The sequence below is a fragment of the Macaca mulatta genome, chromosome 7, assembly GCF_049350105.2.
Source record: "Macaca mulatta isolate MMU2019108-1 chromosome 7, T2T-MMU8v2.0, whole genome shotgun sequence".
Classification (NCBI taxonomy): Eukaryota; Metazoa; Chordata; class Mammalia; order Primates; family Cercopithecidae; genus Macaca; species Macaca mulatta.
Window position 1 is genome coordinate 20,771,327 of NC_133412.1, and position 16,489 is coordinate 20,787,815.

The 16,489-nt window shown below is 42.8% G+C and overlaps 1 protein-coding gene across 4 annotated transcripts in view; it reads left to right on the top strand.

Annotated features, from left to right (window-relative positions):
• Window positions 1–16,489, top strand: part of TUBGCP4 (tubulin gamma complex component 4) — a 35,224-nt gene that overhangs the window by 14,741 nt on the left and 3,994 nt on the right. For 2 of the 4 annotated variants that reach the window (XM_015142065.3, XM_015142067.3), the window contains exons 9-15: window positions 91–215; window positions 8,015–8,065; window positions 8,498–8,603; window positions 10,114–10,221; window positions 11,240–11,381; window positions 13,957–14,134; window positions 15,083–15,217. In XM_015142065.3, the coding sequence (XP_014997551.1) occupies window positions 91–215; window positions 8,015–8,065; window positions 8,498–8,603; window positions 10,114–10,221; window positions 11,240–11,381; window positions 13,957–14,134; window positions 15,083–15,217 (845 nt within the window). The remainder of the gene's footprint in view (window positions 1–90; window positions 216–8,014; window positions 8,066–8,497; window positions 8,604–10,113; window positions 10,222–11,239; window positions 11,382–13,956; window positions 14,135–15,082; window positions 15,218–16,489) is intronic. The other 2 variants (XM_015142066.3, XM_077939206.1) reach the window with 1 other exon arrangement.

The following is a 16,489-nucleotide window of genomic DNA, read 5'->3' on the forward strand; positions in this document are numbered from 1 at the left end:
GCTGCCCCACCGAGATTAGCCCTCCCTAGAAAACCCTGACTGTCCTGGGTATTCTCTGTCCTCCTTTGATGGTGCCTTCCTATTTTGCAGGATCCATTTTGAAAAACCAGGAAGACACTTTTGCTGCAGAGCTGCACCGTCTCAAGCAGCAGCCGCTCTTCAGCTTGGTGGACTTTGAACAGGTGGTGGATCGCATTCGCAGCACTGTGGCTGAGGTTTGTGTTTCGTCATATATGTGTGTGTATATATATAATATATATATATTTTTTTCTTTTTTTAGAAAAAAATTAGACTAGTTCCCTAGAAATTGAGTTACTTGGTCAGGCACGGTGGCTCATGCCTGTAGTCTCAACACTTTGGGAGGCCAAGGCAAGTGGATCACCTGAGGTCAGGAGTTCAAGACCAGCCTGGCCAACATGGTGAAACCCCGTCTCTACTAAAAATACAAAAATTAGTCGGGTGTGGTGGCAAGCGCCTGTAATCCCAGCTACTTAGGAGGCTGAGGCAGGAGAATCGCTTGAACCTGGGAGGCAGAGGTTGCTGTCAGCTGAGATCACGCCATTGCACTCCAGCCTGTGCAACAGAGCAAGACTCTGTCTCAAAAAAAAAAAAAAAAAAAAGAAAGAAAAAAATTGAGTTACTTGACTTTTGTTTTTTTCTTGATGTGGTAAGAACTGAGCTTGGAAAGAGCTGTTGCAGAGAGTTGAAGGCAGGAAGCAGAAAAAGAAAAGCCTCAGTTTTCATTAACAGAGGCAGAACTGCCTTCCCATTTTCCTATCTAACTAAAAAACAGGTGGTTTTTAGTTGGTTAGTTAGTTGAATAAAGGGGAGGTCTTGGTTTAAATTTTGAAAATCGCATTTTGGATCTGTCTCTATCGTTTGCAATAACTCCTAGGAATCAACTAATTCTGACTAAATTTAGTGTCTTTCTTGTAGTTTAGTATGGCTTATAACTTGTACTTTCATTTAAATACACAATCATCTTATGAGGAAAGCAGAACAAATATCATTTTCTCATTCTTATAAATGGAGCAAACACTCAGCACACTGACTTGTCTGGCTTGTCTGGTGTGGCACAGTGAGTTGCCATAGTGAAGTCAGTGCCAGGCCTCCGACTCCTGGAGCGCAGTCTTCCTCATTTTGAATTGTGCTGCTGCCACCGACTTAAATTGTGACCAGTAAGTTTTCAAAGGAGCATATATGTTCTGTGGCTTATATTAACATTTGTCTCATGGATGTGTGATAACATGAAATGAGACATTTAGTCAACTGCGTTGTTAACTATATTCATGGGTTTCAACATTGGCTAAGCATAGGATCGCATGAGAAAATTTTAGTTTTTATTTTTATTTTTTTTATGGAGTCTTGTTCTGTTGCCCAGGCTGGAGTGCAATGGCGTGATCTCGGCTCACTGAAACCTCCACCTCCCAGGTTCAAGCAATTCTCCTGCCTTAGCCCCCCAAGTAGCTGAGATTACAGGCACATATCACCACGCCCTACTAATTTTTGTATTTTTAGTAGAGATGGGGTTTCACCATGTTGGCCAGGCTGGTCTGAAACTTGTGAGCTCAAGTGATCCTCCCACCTCAGCCTCCCAAAGTTCTGGGATTACAGGCGTGAGCCACCACGCCTGGCCCGCGTGAGGAAATTTTAAAACCTGCACTTGCACCAAGTCCTTACTTCCAGACCTTCTGATTCGTAGGTCAGTAGAGGGTCAGTACTTTTGTTTTGTTTTGTTTTCGAGACAGGGTCTTGCTTTGTCGCCCAGGCTGGAGTGCAGTGGAGTGATCATGGCTCACTACAACCTCCGCCTCCCAGGTTGAAGCAATTCATGTGCCTCAGCCTCCTGAGTAGCTGGGACTGCAGGCCTGCACCAGCATGCTTGGCAAACTTTTTTGTATTTTAATAGAGATGGGGGTTTCGCCATGTTGGCCAGGCTAGTCTTGAACTTTTGGGCTCGAGCGATCCTTCTGCCTTGGCCTCCTAAAGTGCTGAGACTACAGGTGTGAGCTACCACGCCCAGTAGGAACTTCTATTTAAGCAAGCCAGTCCATCCACCAAAGACAAACCTCTACAGGGGATTCTGAAAATAGAACTAAAAAGCAGTGCACTTCGCTCAGTGTCTGGAACTGCTAAGAGCATCAACTCTCCATGGGTTGGAAGCATAATAATCTATTATAAATATGGTTTCCCTTTCTAGTCACTGTCTCAAAAACTCCTGGTCATCACAGATAGAACTGTGTTGTAGACACAGAATGTTCAGTCTTAAAATGGCTGTGAAGTATTGTTTGATTTGATTCTTTCTGGGCAAGTAAATATCTAAATGACCCATGTTCCTGTCTTTTCAAAATTTTAAGACGTTGCCTCACCCCCGTCTATAGGCCAAGGCAGGTTCTAGTCTAGAGGGGTTGATATCAGTTCCTTTCATTTTTGAAAATTGTATATTTCTGTTGTCTTATCATTTTTATTACAAATCTTTGGAAAATATAATTAATGGAGAAAAGTAAAATTGTACTGAGTGAATTATAAACAATAGGAAAAATTGTTTTTTTCTTGTGAAAGTTTGCTAGAAATTATGTTCCAATTTGTAAAAATGATAAGCAAACTGAAGCACAGGCTCTTTGGAGTTTCTTAGAATTGTAGCTAATAGACTTTGGAAAGCATCATTGCAACAATAACAGCCTACAGCAATGAAAAGAAATGGTGTGCCCTGAAGGAAAAGGGGGGAGTGTTTTGTAAATATGTGTTATATTTATCCCTTTTGGAATTCTTTCTCTCCTGTAAAAAATTTTTCCTTTAAAGTGTGTGTACTATGTGAATCTATTTCTGTCAAGTTCAAACACAGGCGAAGTGAACCTGGCGCTAGAAGTCAGGACTGTATTTGCCTTTGAGTCAGTGGGAGGGGCATGAGCGGGGCCTCTAGGATGCTAGAACACTCAGTTGGTTCCATTTCTTGATCTGGGTGCTGGTAATACAGGTGTTCAATTTGTAAAAATCTTCAAGCTGTGAACTTATGACTTGTACTTTTCTGTATGTATTTTAGTACTTAAAAAGGTTTTAAAAATTCTGAAGTACTTAATAGTTTTTATTTTAATTATGTCTTTTGTTAGCTTTTACTGCTTACATAGAGAAATGGTGGTATTACTTTTTGTAGGTTAATCTTATACCTTGCAACTCGTTGAACTCTTTTTGGTTCTAATAGTCTGATTATATCAGTTGTTCTAAGCAGATGACCATACCATCTGCAAATGAGAGAACTTTCCTTCTATTTTTATGATTACTTTTTGAGATGGGGTCTTGCTGTGTTGCCCAGGCTGGTCTTGAACTCCTCGGCTCAGGTGGTCCTTCTGTGAGCCACCATACCCAGTCCAGAGGTTTTTATCATAAGTAGATGTTGAATTTTATCAAGTGCTCTTTCTGTATCAATTAAGGTTCAGTTTCTTGCTCTGGGCTATTTTTCTCTTTTAGTCTATTTATATGATAAATTTCTGGTTAGATTTGGAGATGCTGGTTCTTCCTGAGATAAACACTACTTGATTGTGATGTTTTACATCTGTAATCACTAGTTGTATTAGTCTGTTCTCGTGCTGCTAATAAAGACATACCCAAGATTGGGGAATTTGTAAAGGAAAGTGGTTTAATGAACTCACAGTTCCACATAGATGGGGAGGCCTCACAGTCATGGCTGAAGACGAATGAGGAGCATAGTCAGGTCTTACATGGCAGCAGGCAAGAGAGCTTGTGTAGGGGGACTCCCCTTTATAAAATACTATAAAAAATATAAAAATGTAATTTATTATAAAATAAATCACCCCTTTATAAGAGTGATTTATTCCCTCTCAGAAGAACAGCATGAGAAACACCACCCCCATGATTCAATCACCTCCCACCGGGTTCCTCCCACGACACGTGGGAATTATGGAACCTACAATTCAAGATGAGGTTTGGGTGGGGACACAGCCACACCGTGTCACCAATGAAATAAGACTATACCCTTCTTTCCCTGTATTTTGCTTATGTGGATTTGGAATAAAGACTCTACGGTCCTCATAAAATGGGCTAGTTGGGTTTTGTTCTTTTTCTATTTTTTAAGAACAGTTTATATAAGATAGGAATTCTTACTGAAAGTTTGAATTTACCTGAAAAATAATCTAAGCTAGATATTTTTAGGAGGGAAAACTTAACTAGTTCAGTGTATTTAAAACCTGTTGACATAAACCAGTTATTTCTTGTATTAATTTTGGTATTTTCTAGGAATTTACCTATTTCATATAGATTTAATTTGTAAAAATCTGTAGTCATTTATGTTTTATTTATTTAGAATTTCTTTTTATTGTTTAGTCTTATTAGTCTTTTCAAAGAACAAGCTTTTGTTTTTATCCTTTCTTTCTTTCTTTTTTTTTTTTTTTTTTGAGACAGAGTCTCACTGTGGCCCAGGCTGGAGTGCATTGACGCAATCTTAGCTCACTTCAGCCTCCACCTCCCAGGTTCAAGGGATTCTCCCACCTCAGCTCCTGAGTAGCTGGGATTACAAGCGTGTGCCACAACATCCAGCTAATTTTTGTATTTTTAGTACAGATGGGGTTTCACCATGTTGGCCAGGCTGGTCTCGAACTCCTGACCTCAAGTGATCCACCCACCTCGGCGTCTCAAAGTGCTGGGATTACAGGCGTGAGCCACTGGGCCTGGCTTTTTCTTTAATTAAAAAAAAATTTTTAGAGACAGCGTCTCGCTGTGTCACCCAAGCTGGAGAGCAGTGGTGCAATCATGAGTCACTGCAGCTCAACCTCCAGGCTCAGTGGATTTCCCGTCTCAGCCTCCCAAGTAGCTGGGACTAGAGGAGCGTGCCACCATGCCTGGTTAATTTTTTTTTTTTTTTTTTTTTGGTGATACAGTCTTACTCTTCTTACTCTGTTGCCCAGGCTAGAGTACAGTGGTGTAATCCTAGCTCACTGCAGCCTCCAATTCCTGGGCTCAGGCGATCCTCCCTTCTGCCTCAGCCTTCCAAAGTGCAGGGATTAGACGCATGAGCCACAGCACCTGGCCTTTCATTCTCTTTTTTTTCCCAGAGACAGGGTCTTGTTCTGTCTCCCAGGCTGGAGTGCAGTGTTGTGATCATAGCTCACTGTAATCTTGAACTCTTAGGGTAAAGCAATCCTCCTGCCTCAGCCTCCTGAGTAGCTAGGACTACAGGTGCAAATCACCATGCCCTGCTAACTTTTAAACTTTTTGTAGAGACGGAGTCTCAGTGTGTTGCCCAGGCTGGTCTAGAAGTCTTGGCTTCAAGCATTCATCCCACCTCAGTCTCCCAAAGTGCTGGGATTATAGGTCTGAGCCACCACGCCCCAGCACTACAGTTTTGACCTGTTTCATTTCTGACCTGGGCCAGTTCACCCATCCTTAGGCAACCTGGTGGTCCCCCACTCCCAAGTGGTCACGGTATTGATGCCGAATTTATTGTGGACACCTAATAGGTGTAGCACACTACGCCTAGAATTCCTAGACTCAAGTGAAGCTTCTGCCCCAGCCCCCCGAGTAACTGGGCCTATAGGCGTGTGCCACTGTGCCCGCCAGGCTTTTTCTTTTTTTAATTTTATTTTTTAAATGTATATTTTGGGGTCAGGTGCAGTGGCTAACGCCTGTAATTCCAGCACTTTGGGAGGCCGAAGCAGGCAGATCACTTGAGGTCAGGAGTTTGAGACCAGCCTGGCCAATGTGGCAAAACCCTGTCCCTACTAAAATAAACTACAAAAATTAGCCGGGTGCGGTGGTGCGCGCCTCTAGTCCCAGCTACTCGGGAGGCTGAAGCAGGAGAATTGCTTGAACCTGAGAGGCAGAGGTTGCAGCGAGCTGAGATGGCGCCACTGCATTCCAGCCTGGGCAGTAGAGTGAGACTCCATCTCAAAATAAAATAAAATAAAAATAAAATGAAATAAGAGATATATACACACACATATATATGTATATTTTGTTTGAATTCTCTGTTTCATTGATATCTGCCTTTTTCTTTATTATTTTCTTCCTTCGTGTTTTTTTTTTAGTTACTCTTAACCAGTTTGAAAGCTTGACTCCTTTATTTTTAACCTGTGTTTTCTGAGAAATATATATAAAACTTTGCATATTGTTTTTACTGTGTCTCACAAGTTTTTGGCATGTAGTGTTTTCATTATAGTCTATATAATTCTAATTAATTTTGTTTATGATTTTTTAACCAAGGAATTTATTGTTTTAATTTTATTGCATTATAGTTTGAGAGCATGGTCTGTATAATATTGTTTCTTTGGAATCTATTGCAGGTTTCTTTATGGACTAATACAGGGTCTGGTTTTTGTTTTTAGCTGTCCTACATGTGCCTGGAGAATGTATATTCTGTGTCGAGTGTAGACTTCTATGTATGTTCTAATTGTACATTTTGAGGATACCTGTGAAGCATGCGCATATTTATAATAAATGTTGTGCTTTTCCTTTTATTATACATATGTCCTCTGTATCACCTATGATATATATATATAAAATACTCTTTTTTTTTTTTTTTGAGACAAAGTCTCACTCTGTTGCCCAGGCTGGAGTGCAGTGGCGCAATCTCGTCTCACTGCAACCTCTGCCTCCCGGGTTCAGGCAATTCTCCTGCCTCAGCCTCCCGAGCAGCTGGGACTACAGGCGCCCGCCACCACATCTAGCCAATTTTTTGTGTTTTTAGTAGAGACGGGGTTTCACCATGTTAGCCAGGCTGGTCTCGATCTCCTGACCTCGTGATCCGCCCGCCTCGGCCTCCCAAAGTGCTGAGATTTCCCGTTGTCTTTTTCATTTGCATGCCTGTAATGACTAGTGAGGTTGAACATTTTTTCATGTGCCTCTTTGCCCATTTTGTATTGGGTTTTTGTTTTCTTGTTGTTGAATTTTGAGAGTCCTTCATGTATTCTGAATTTAAGTTCTTTAAGAGATATGTGACCTACAAATATTTTCTCAAAATTTTTTTTTTTGAGATGGAGTCTTACCCTGTTGCCCAGGCTGGAGTGCAGTGGCATGGTCTCAGCTCACTGCAAGCTCTGCCTCCCATGTTCAAGTGATTCTTCTGCTTCTGCTTCCCAAGTAGCTGGGACTACAGGTGCCTGCCACCTCGCCTGGCTAATTTTTGTACTTTTAGTAGAGATGGGGTTTCACCGTGTTAGCCAGGATGGTCTCAGACTCCTAACCTTGTGATCCACCCGCCTCGGCCTCCCTAAGTGCTGGGATTACAGGCATGAGCCACCGTGCCCGGCCTATTTTCTCACAGTTTATGACTTGTCCCAGAAGTTGTTAATTTTGATGAAATCCAGTTTACCTTTTTTTTTTCTTTTATGGATCATGTTTTTGGTATTATATCTAAGAACTCTGCCTAACTCAAGGATATAAAGATTTTCTCTTCTGTTTTCTTCCAGAAATTTTATAGTTTTCATTTTTATACCCAGGTCTATGATTGATATGCTTGGATCTGTGTCCCCACCAAAATTTCTTGAGTTGTAATCCCCAGTGTTGGAGGCAGGGCGGGGTGGGGCATGGTGGGAGATGATCGGATCATGAGGCTGTTTCTCATGAATGGTTTAGCACCATTCCCCTTGGTACTGTCCTCACGATAGTAAGTTCTCGTGAGATCTGGTTGTTTAAATGTGTGCAGCACCTCCCCCTTGCTCTCTCTTGCTCCCACTCCTGCCATGTGAGATGCCTTTGCCTTCTGCCATGACTGTAAGTTTCCTGAGGCCTCCCTAGAAGCCAAGCAGAAGCCACTATGTTTCCTGTACAGCCTGCAGAGCTGTGAGCAACTAAACCTCTTTTCTTTATAATGACCCAGTCTAAGGTATTCTTTACAGCAGTGGGAGAACGGAATAATACATTGATCCTTTTGAGTGAATTTTTCTGTGTGGGGCAAGGTATAGTCTTCTTTTAATACATTGCTGGATTTGTATGGAACCATTCTTTGCAGGACTTCTCACTGTAATGAAATTTGTCCCTGTTTTGTTGGTTGTTTTCATAGCATCTCTGGAAGTTGATGGTAGAAGAATCCGATTTACTGGGTCAGCTGAAGGTAATGGCTTAACTGTCGTTGTGATTCTTACAGTGATGCTGGTAGGCAGTGACTTGCATTCTCTGACATTTCCTGAGAGCACTGGTTGCCTATACCCAGACTTCCAGAGTCGACTCACTTGTTCTTATCCAAGTGAGCAAACTATACCTAATGCCAAAAATCTACTATAATACAAAGATTTGGGAGTATACTTTTTTCTGGTACATAAATATATATAATTATGTTGCTATTGAATAAATAATGCCAAATACACACCAGTCATCCTGCTATGTGGAACTAAGAATGCCTCTTTGAAATGCCAAATGCCTGTATCTTTTGTAGCTTGGGCTCAAATTGATGAAATTAGAAATTACTGTATACGTGTAATTCCTCAGGACAGTGAAGAGCTCCTGCCTTGCTTTACTGAATTGTAAATTGAAATTCTTTCCTCAGATCATTAAAGACTTTTACCTTCTGGGACGTGGAGAACTGTTTCAGGCCTTCATTGACACAGCTCAACACATGTTAAAAACACCGCCCACTGCAGTAACTGAGCATGGTAATTGTCTGTGACCCTGAGAATGATCAACTGATTGACATCGTAGGGTATTTCTTGGCTGCTGCTGACCCTTTTAAGGCCTCCTCCACATAAGAGCAGCCTGGTCAGTTACAGAGCAGTGGCTTCCAGAGATGGAAGGCCCTTGCAGGTAGGCTTCACGCTGGGGTCATTGGGAACAGTGTCTTGGCCTATGACCCTTCCTGGAAGAGCTGGAGCAGGCCTTCACACCAGGTGTTTTTTCTCATTGGATTACAGCCATATATCCTTTATGGGTCATATTGGGACTTAGTGCTGCTTGTAGTGTTATAGTAGAATTCTTTTGGTGTGAATGACGGAAACTCACCCAAACTAGCCTAGTTGAGAAAGGGAAATGGATTTGTTATTGTATCTAAAACCCCAGTGGGACAACTTGGATTCATTCTCTCTCTCTCGCACTCATTTGCTCATTCACCATATCTTGTCTGTGTCTCTTGTGAGCTCTTTGATGACCTTCTGGAAACATGATCATGAGCAGCTCCCAGGAATATGCCTCACAGTGTCCTCTACTGAAGGAAGTGAGCCTCGTCCCTCTTGTTGCAAGTTAGAGAATTCTAGGGAATTCTCTAGGTTTTGATTGGCCCAGCCCACATCACATGTATCAAAGAGGTCAGACATTAGGCTATGCCTAGTTCAGTGAAGTGTCCACCCCTTGACCAACTGATGGCCATTTCCATTCATACTGCATGAATAGAGTTGAGTAAAGATCCAAAAAAAGAAATGTGAGAAAATACATACACACAGGCTGATCATTTTTCTAACTCAGTAAAACCATAGATGTCCACTGTACTTACATAGTACAAATATAAGTACTTGTGGTTGCAAATATCAGAAAATCCAATTCAAACTCACTTAAGCAAAGCAAAAGGAAAGAAATAATGTATCGATTCTCATAACTGTAAAGCTCAGACGTATGATGGTTTTCGGCAAAGTTTGATCCAGTGACGCGGGTGGCACCTTTAGGACTTGGTCTCTTTCCATCTTTCACCTCTTTCTTCTCAGACAGGCCTGCTCTGTATGGTAGCAGATAGTCTCTAGCCAAGTTTACATCCTACTAAGCCCCTGTTTATCTTGAAAAAAGAGCTGGATTCTTTTAGAGTCTGAATAGAGCCTCTGGATTGGCCTGGCTTGGTCATGTTAATATCCCTAAACAATATAGCATAACAGAGTAGAGTATTACGTTCTATTTGATCATGCCTACATCACCCAGCTACCCCTAGAATCGGGTGTTGTCTAGCACTAACCCACTGGAAATATGTGAACTGTACTGAATAGGGATGATTCTCCAAGGAAAATCAGGAGGCAGTTTGTCAGCAAGAAGAGAAGAATGGATGGATGTTAGACAAATGCAACAGATGTCCACTGTGCCCTGCTGTTAGCACTGGGCATGTTGGGGGAGAAGTGGAAAGCTGGAGGAGTCTGGGTTTGTTACGGAGCCAAGCATCCTTGTCAGCCCCCGTGTTCTTTCTTGCAGATGTGAATGTGGCCTTTCAACAGTCAGCACACAAGGTTTTGCTAGATGATGACAACCTTCTCCCTCTGTTGCACTTGACAATTGAGTATCACGGAAAGGAGCACAAAGGTTTGCTGTTCCTCCCTGTCACCTTAGAGTTCCTGCTGGTCATCCATTTTCCCATCTCTGCTTCCATCCCCCACCATAGAAACCATATGATTTTGGATCTTAGAAATCAGGTAATGCAGTACTATAATTCTATAGAGAAGAAAAGGAAAGTCCAGAAGTCCATAGAGGCTAAGCGCGATGCCCAGGCCATGTTTTTGGGGGGTTGGGTTTTTTTTTGTCATGCTGCTGGAATGGTCCCTGTTTATTTCCAGCCCCCAGATTTTTTTTTTTTTTTTTTTTTTTTGAGACGGAGTCTTGCTGTGTTGCCCAGGCTGGAGTGCAGTGGCCGGATCTCAGCTCATTGCAAGCTCCGCCTCCCGGGTTTTTACGCCATTCTCCTGCCTCAGCCTCCCGAGTAGCTGGGACTACAGGCGCCCACCACCTCGCCCGGCTAGTTTTTTGTATTTTTTAGTAGAGACGGGGTTTCACCGTGTTAGCCAGGATGGTCTTGAACTCCTGACGTCGTGATCCGCCCGTCTCGGCCTCCCAAAGTGCTGGGATTACAGGCTTGAGCCACCGCGCCCGGCCCAGCCCCCAGATTTTAAGGCTGAGGAAAGAATCTCTAGAAGACCTCCCAAGAGAACCTCACGTAAAAGTGTCCTTGCCCTCTTCTTTGTGTCCGCTGTAAGCTTCTAACATCGCAGACTCCAGTGAGCTCTGTTTCTTTTCTTTTGGAGACGGAGTCTCATTCTGTTGCCCAGGCTGGAGTTCTGTGGCACAATCTTGGCTCACTACAACCTCTGCCTTCCAGGTTCAAATAATTCTCATGCCTCAGCCCCCTGAGTAGCTGGGACTACAGCCACCACGCCCAGCTAATTTTTGTATTTTTAGTAGAGACAGGGTTTCACTGTATTGCCCAGGCTGGTCTTGAACTCCTGTGAGCTCTAGTTTCATTAATGTTATTCACTTGTTGAATCTCTGGTTCTAGATTAACCAAGTTGTTATCTTTTCTTTTTTTCTTTTCTTTTCTTTATCACAGCAGATGCTACTCAGGCAAGAGAAGGGCCTTCTCGGGAAACTTCTCCCCGGGAAGCCCCTGCATCTGGCTGGGCAGCCCTAGGTCTTTCCTACAAAGTACAGTGGCCACTACATATTCTCTTCACCCCAGCTGTCCTGGAAAAGTGAGTATTTCTGAGTGTCTCACAGGTAAATAACGACCCACCTTACTTGTAAGGGAAGAAACTAGCAGGACAGAATTAGCAAGGTGTGGTGGCACATGCCTGAAATCCCAGCTACTCCAGAGCCTGAGGCAGGAGGATCCCTTAAACCGAGGATTTCAAATCCATCCTAGGCAGCGTAGTGAGACTCCATCTCGTAAAAAAAAAAAAAGAATTAATGGGAGCAAGATAGCCACCCAAGTAGTTTTTAACAATATGTAAATCAAAAGTTGTCAACCCCTCCAGGGACTAGACTGATCACATTCATAAGTGGAGCTGCAGATACGAGACACGGAGTGGTGGGTGTTAGAATCAATGGAGAGCATATCTACTTCAAACCATCGTTTTTTTAAATTGCCAAATCAGCAGCAGTTTGTAGGCCGCCAGTTTGTGAGCTCTGGAAAATAAGGTCTCAGGCACCATGTCGAGATAATGGCCCTTGATAATTCCATCACACCTGACAAGGTCTCTCCCTCACTTTTGTAATATTTTTTGTTGATTGACTTGGGAAAGTCCTCCAGCCTGCATGTTTGCTGTGGATGTTAGCCCCTGGGGAGAAGACTGCCTCTGTAAGGGAGAGCCGACAGGGGCAGCCAAGCTTGGGGGTGGAACAAAGGAGCTGACCAAGCTGGAGTCTCCTGCTGTCAGGTCAGCCTCGCTCTTTATCATGAGAGCCTGCCAAGTGCTGTTGCTTGCCTTGGTCAGGACCTAATGTCCCCAAACCAGAGATCTACAGAAAAGAGGTAAGAAGCAAATGTGGCTGGTGGTCACACCGTATCTAGGAACTTCCCAAACCCAACTACTGGTCAGAGAACTGGCCCCTGGCCTGGATGGAGGATTGAAGCTGTCATACTCTGTGAAGCCAGAGGAATGAAGAAAAGGGAAACAAAAAGGCCATCTCTTCTTCTAGCCGCCACTCTTGATCCTTCCTATTCTTCTTCCTAGCCCTCTCTACTTGTTTCAGGTAGAGAAGCTTAGGGTAAAATAGACTGGGCATAAACTGGAAAAGATGAGGCTGGTTCAGGAAGAAGATTCTATGGCAAATTCAGAGCCCACGGCCCAGCTAAGCAAGTGGCATGGACCCTGTGCAAAGAACTTCCAAAGATCCTTAGCTCCCAGAATCCTACAGGCCCACAGTCCGCTTACCTCCTAACTTGATATGCTCTCAACACCCTTGAAGAAATCAAGTTTAGATGTATTTTTTCATTTTCATTATAAAAATTTCTAAATATAAACAAAAGTATAGACCATAACAAAATCGTGTGTCCTCATTATTCACCTTCAGTAACCATCAACATTATACTACTATTATCTGTCCCTCCCCCACGTTTTTGTTAGAGCTGTATAAAGCAAATCACAGTCATTTCATTCTGCCAATAAACAATTGATAAAGGCATATTTCAGCAGAACTACAATGCCATTATCACATCCAGTAAAATTAACAGTAATCCCTTATAATCTAGTATCCAGTCTACATTACAATTTCTCCAGTTATCTAAAAATTGTCTTTATGTTTGGGTTTGTTCAAATCAGTATCCAAACAAGGTCTATTATTTCATTATGTTTGTTCCTTTAGAAATAGATAATTTTAAAAACCAAACAGAATGGGACTGTCTTCTGCAAGCCTGCCTACAGACAGGTAAATCAATCCTGTTGTACCAAGAATCAGCTGTTCTTCCCATGTGTCTTTTCAGTACGGAGTCTCAGCATTAAGCAGTTAGCTCCTGAGCTTGCAGGGAGGCAGGAGTCTATCTTAGAGGGAAGCTATTTTACTTCCTTTGGGCTCAGGGACAGAGAATGAGATTCCTCATAATCCTTGATTCATGATACACTATTTTTTTTGAGACAGGGTCTTGCTGTGTTGCCCAGGCAGCACATTGCAGCCTTGACCCCTGGGTTTGAGCGATCTTCCTGCCTCAGCTTCCCGAGTAGCTGGGACTATAGGTGGGCACCACCACACCTGGCTGATGTTTTAAATTGTTAGTAGAGATGGCGTCTCACTATGTTGCTCAGGCTGGTCTTGAACTCCTGGGCTTAAGCAATTCTCCTGCCTTGGCCTCCCAAAGTGCCAGGATTACAGGTATGAGCCAACATCCCTGGCCTGCTTTAAGAATTATAAAAAAGGCTATCTGTAATCTTTTGTGATTTACGTTTTTCATTCAAAAATCGTATTTTTGAATATGAGAAGCAACATGAGTCAGCCATTCAAAAAGGCATATTTCAATAGAACTACAATGCCATTATCACAGCCAGTAAAATTAACAGTAGTCCCTTATAATCTAATATCCAGTCCACATTGAAATTTCCCAAGTTATCTAAAAAATGCAGAGATGGGGTCTCATCTTGTTGTGTAGCTGGAGTTCATTCATTTGACTGCTATATAATATTCCATTGTATAAATAAATTATAATTTATTTGTCTACATCTCTAGCCATTCTTTCCTTACTGCCTTTTTGTGAGAGGAGTGGGTGGCACAAAGTCCTAGAGCCTGTCACAGGGTGAAATTTTTATCTTGAATATCCTGTTGTTTCTGTCCTAGGTACAATGTTGTTTTCAAGTACTTACTGAGCGTACGCCGGGTGCAAGCTGAGCTGCAGCACTGCTGGGCCCTACAAATGCAGCGCAAGCACCTCAAGTCCAACCAGACTGATGCGATCAAGTGGCGCCTAAGAAATCACATGGCATTTTTGGTGGATAATCTTCAGTACTATCTCCAGGTCTGTGCTGAGAGATGAGTAGAAGGAAGGGGTATGGAAAAATGTCTAGCAGGTTGGCAGGGAGTATTGAATAGGGACTGTAAGTTTGTATTTGATAAAATGGTGGGGTTTGAGAAAATTCAGGAGTTATATCATTAAGCATGTTTCTTAAAATAAAAAAGCATTTTATTTTATTATTTTTTAGAGACAGGGTCTTTCTTTGCTTCCCAGGCTGGAGTGCAGTGGTACAGTGATAGCTCACTGAAGCCTCAAGCTCCTGGACTCAAGTGATCCCCCTGCCTCAGCCTCTCAAGTAGCTGTGACTACAGGTACATGCCACTGCACCCAGCTGGTTTTTAAAATTTTTTGTAGAGGTGGAGTCTCACTTTGTTGCCCAGGCTGGTGTCAAACTCCTGGCTTCAGCCAGGTGTGGTGGCTCACGTCTGTAATCTCAGCACTTTGGGAGGCTGAGGTGGGCGGATCACTTGAGGTCAGGAGTTTGAGACCAGCCTGGCTAGCATGGTGAAACGCCATCTCTACTAAAAATACAAAAAAATGAGCCGACCGTGGTGGCGCATGCCTGTAGTCCCAGCTACCTGAGAGGCTGAGGTAGAAGAATTGCTTGAACCTGGGAGGTGGAGGTTGCAGTGAGCCGAGATCACACCATTGCACTCCAGCCTAGGCGACAGAGCAAGACTCCATCTCAAAAAAAAAAAAAGGAAGGAAAAGAGAAAAGGATGGGGCAGGGGAGAGTGGTCAGCCAGGACATTGGAGGGAGGGGTTTTAGAATTATGCAAATAACTTCCTACAAGGCTGGGCAATATAAGGGTGTCTTTGGTCAGCCTTAATGTGACTTAGAAGGAAGATGAGTGGGGGCAAAGCATTTTCATTTCAATCTGTCAGGCATCTTAATGTCTTTGAGTGCTTAGAATATTCAAGGTGCTAAACTTTTTGTGTAATGTCTATCAGGTAGATGTGTTGGAGTCTCAGTTCTCCCAGCTGCTTCATCAAATCAATTCTACCCGAGACTTTGAAAGCATCCGACTGGCTCATGACCACTTCCTGAGCAATTTGCTGGCTCAATCCTTTATCCTATTGAAACCTGTAAGTAAGGCGCATTGGTTTCCTCGGACTGCTTCTAGCACTGACCATTCCCTTAGGCGCTTTGAGTTGACAGGATATGAAACCATCATTAAGCAATTATTCAAGTCCATTTTAAAACATTTTTTAAGAATGTATAAAGCGGCCAGGCATGGTGGCTTATGCCTGTAATCCCAGCACTTTCGGAGGCCGAGGTGGGCGGATCACAAGGTCAGGAGTTCAAGACCAGCCTGGCCAACATGGTGGAACCCTGTCTCTACTAAAAATACAAAAAGAAAAAAATAGCCGGGTGTCGTGGCAGTCACCTGTAATCCCAACTACTTGGGAGGCTGAGGCAGGAGAATTGCTTGGACCCGGGAGGCGGAGGTTGCAGTGAGCCGAGATCATTCCACTGCACTCCAGCCTGGGCAACAGAGCAAGATTCTGTCTTTGGGGATGGGGTTGGGGGGGAAAGAATGTGTAAAGCAAAACTAAAAAGGCATGTTAAAACAGGACCTAAGATGTCTTTGAATTTTGGAAATATGGGGTGTGGTGAGCAGCTACAGATGAAAGAATTATGTGCTTAAACCCTCAGGAGTTAAAGAAACTCAAAATCCTTGCTGACAATACAGAAAAATTAATGAAAAGCATATAGAGTTCACCTTCTTAGAAATCTTTTGGACCAGGATGGATCAGTCATTTCAAAGTTTTCATAGACAGCTAGAGTAGTGTTTCTCTCTCGATGTGTGTGTTTCTATAAATACATGTATGTCTCCTTCGTGGCAGTCATTCTCAACTTTGGCTGCACATTGGAATCATCGGGACCCTTTAAAAAAATCCAGATGACAGAGCACTTAAATTAGAATCCCTAAAACAGTGGGACCCAGCTACCAATTTTTTTTAAAGCTCACAAGCTAGTTTCAATTCCAGGATAAAGAACAGGAAGATTGAAATGATCTCTGGTAGTTTCTAATGGAACGGTCATGCCTCCTCTCTGACATGAGCTGGTTGTTATTCCTCAGTGTGCTACAGCACAGCCGTTACAGACTTTTAAAAATGTTCTGGTGTTTAGGGCTATTTCTGCTGCCCAGGAAGAGGAAGATATATATTAATAAATGCCATTTCAGAGGGCTGGTTGAAAACAACCAAGAACTACTGTGATGGGTCGATGCTGTCCTTATGTGGCATAGATGTATCCATAGGGAAAAGCCGAGTATCAGAGCAGGTCATCATCATTAAATATTTATTGAGTGCTTACTGTATGCAAGGCACTGGGGATACAAAGAGGTATAATTC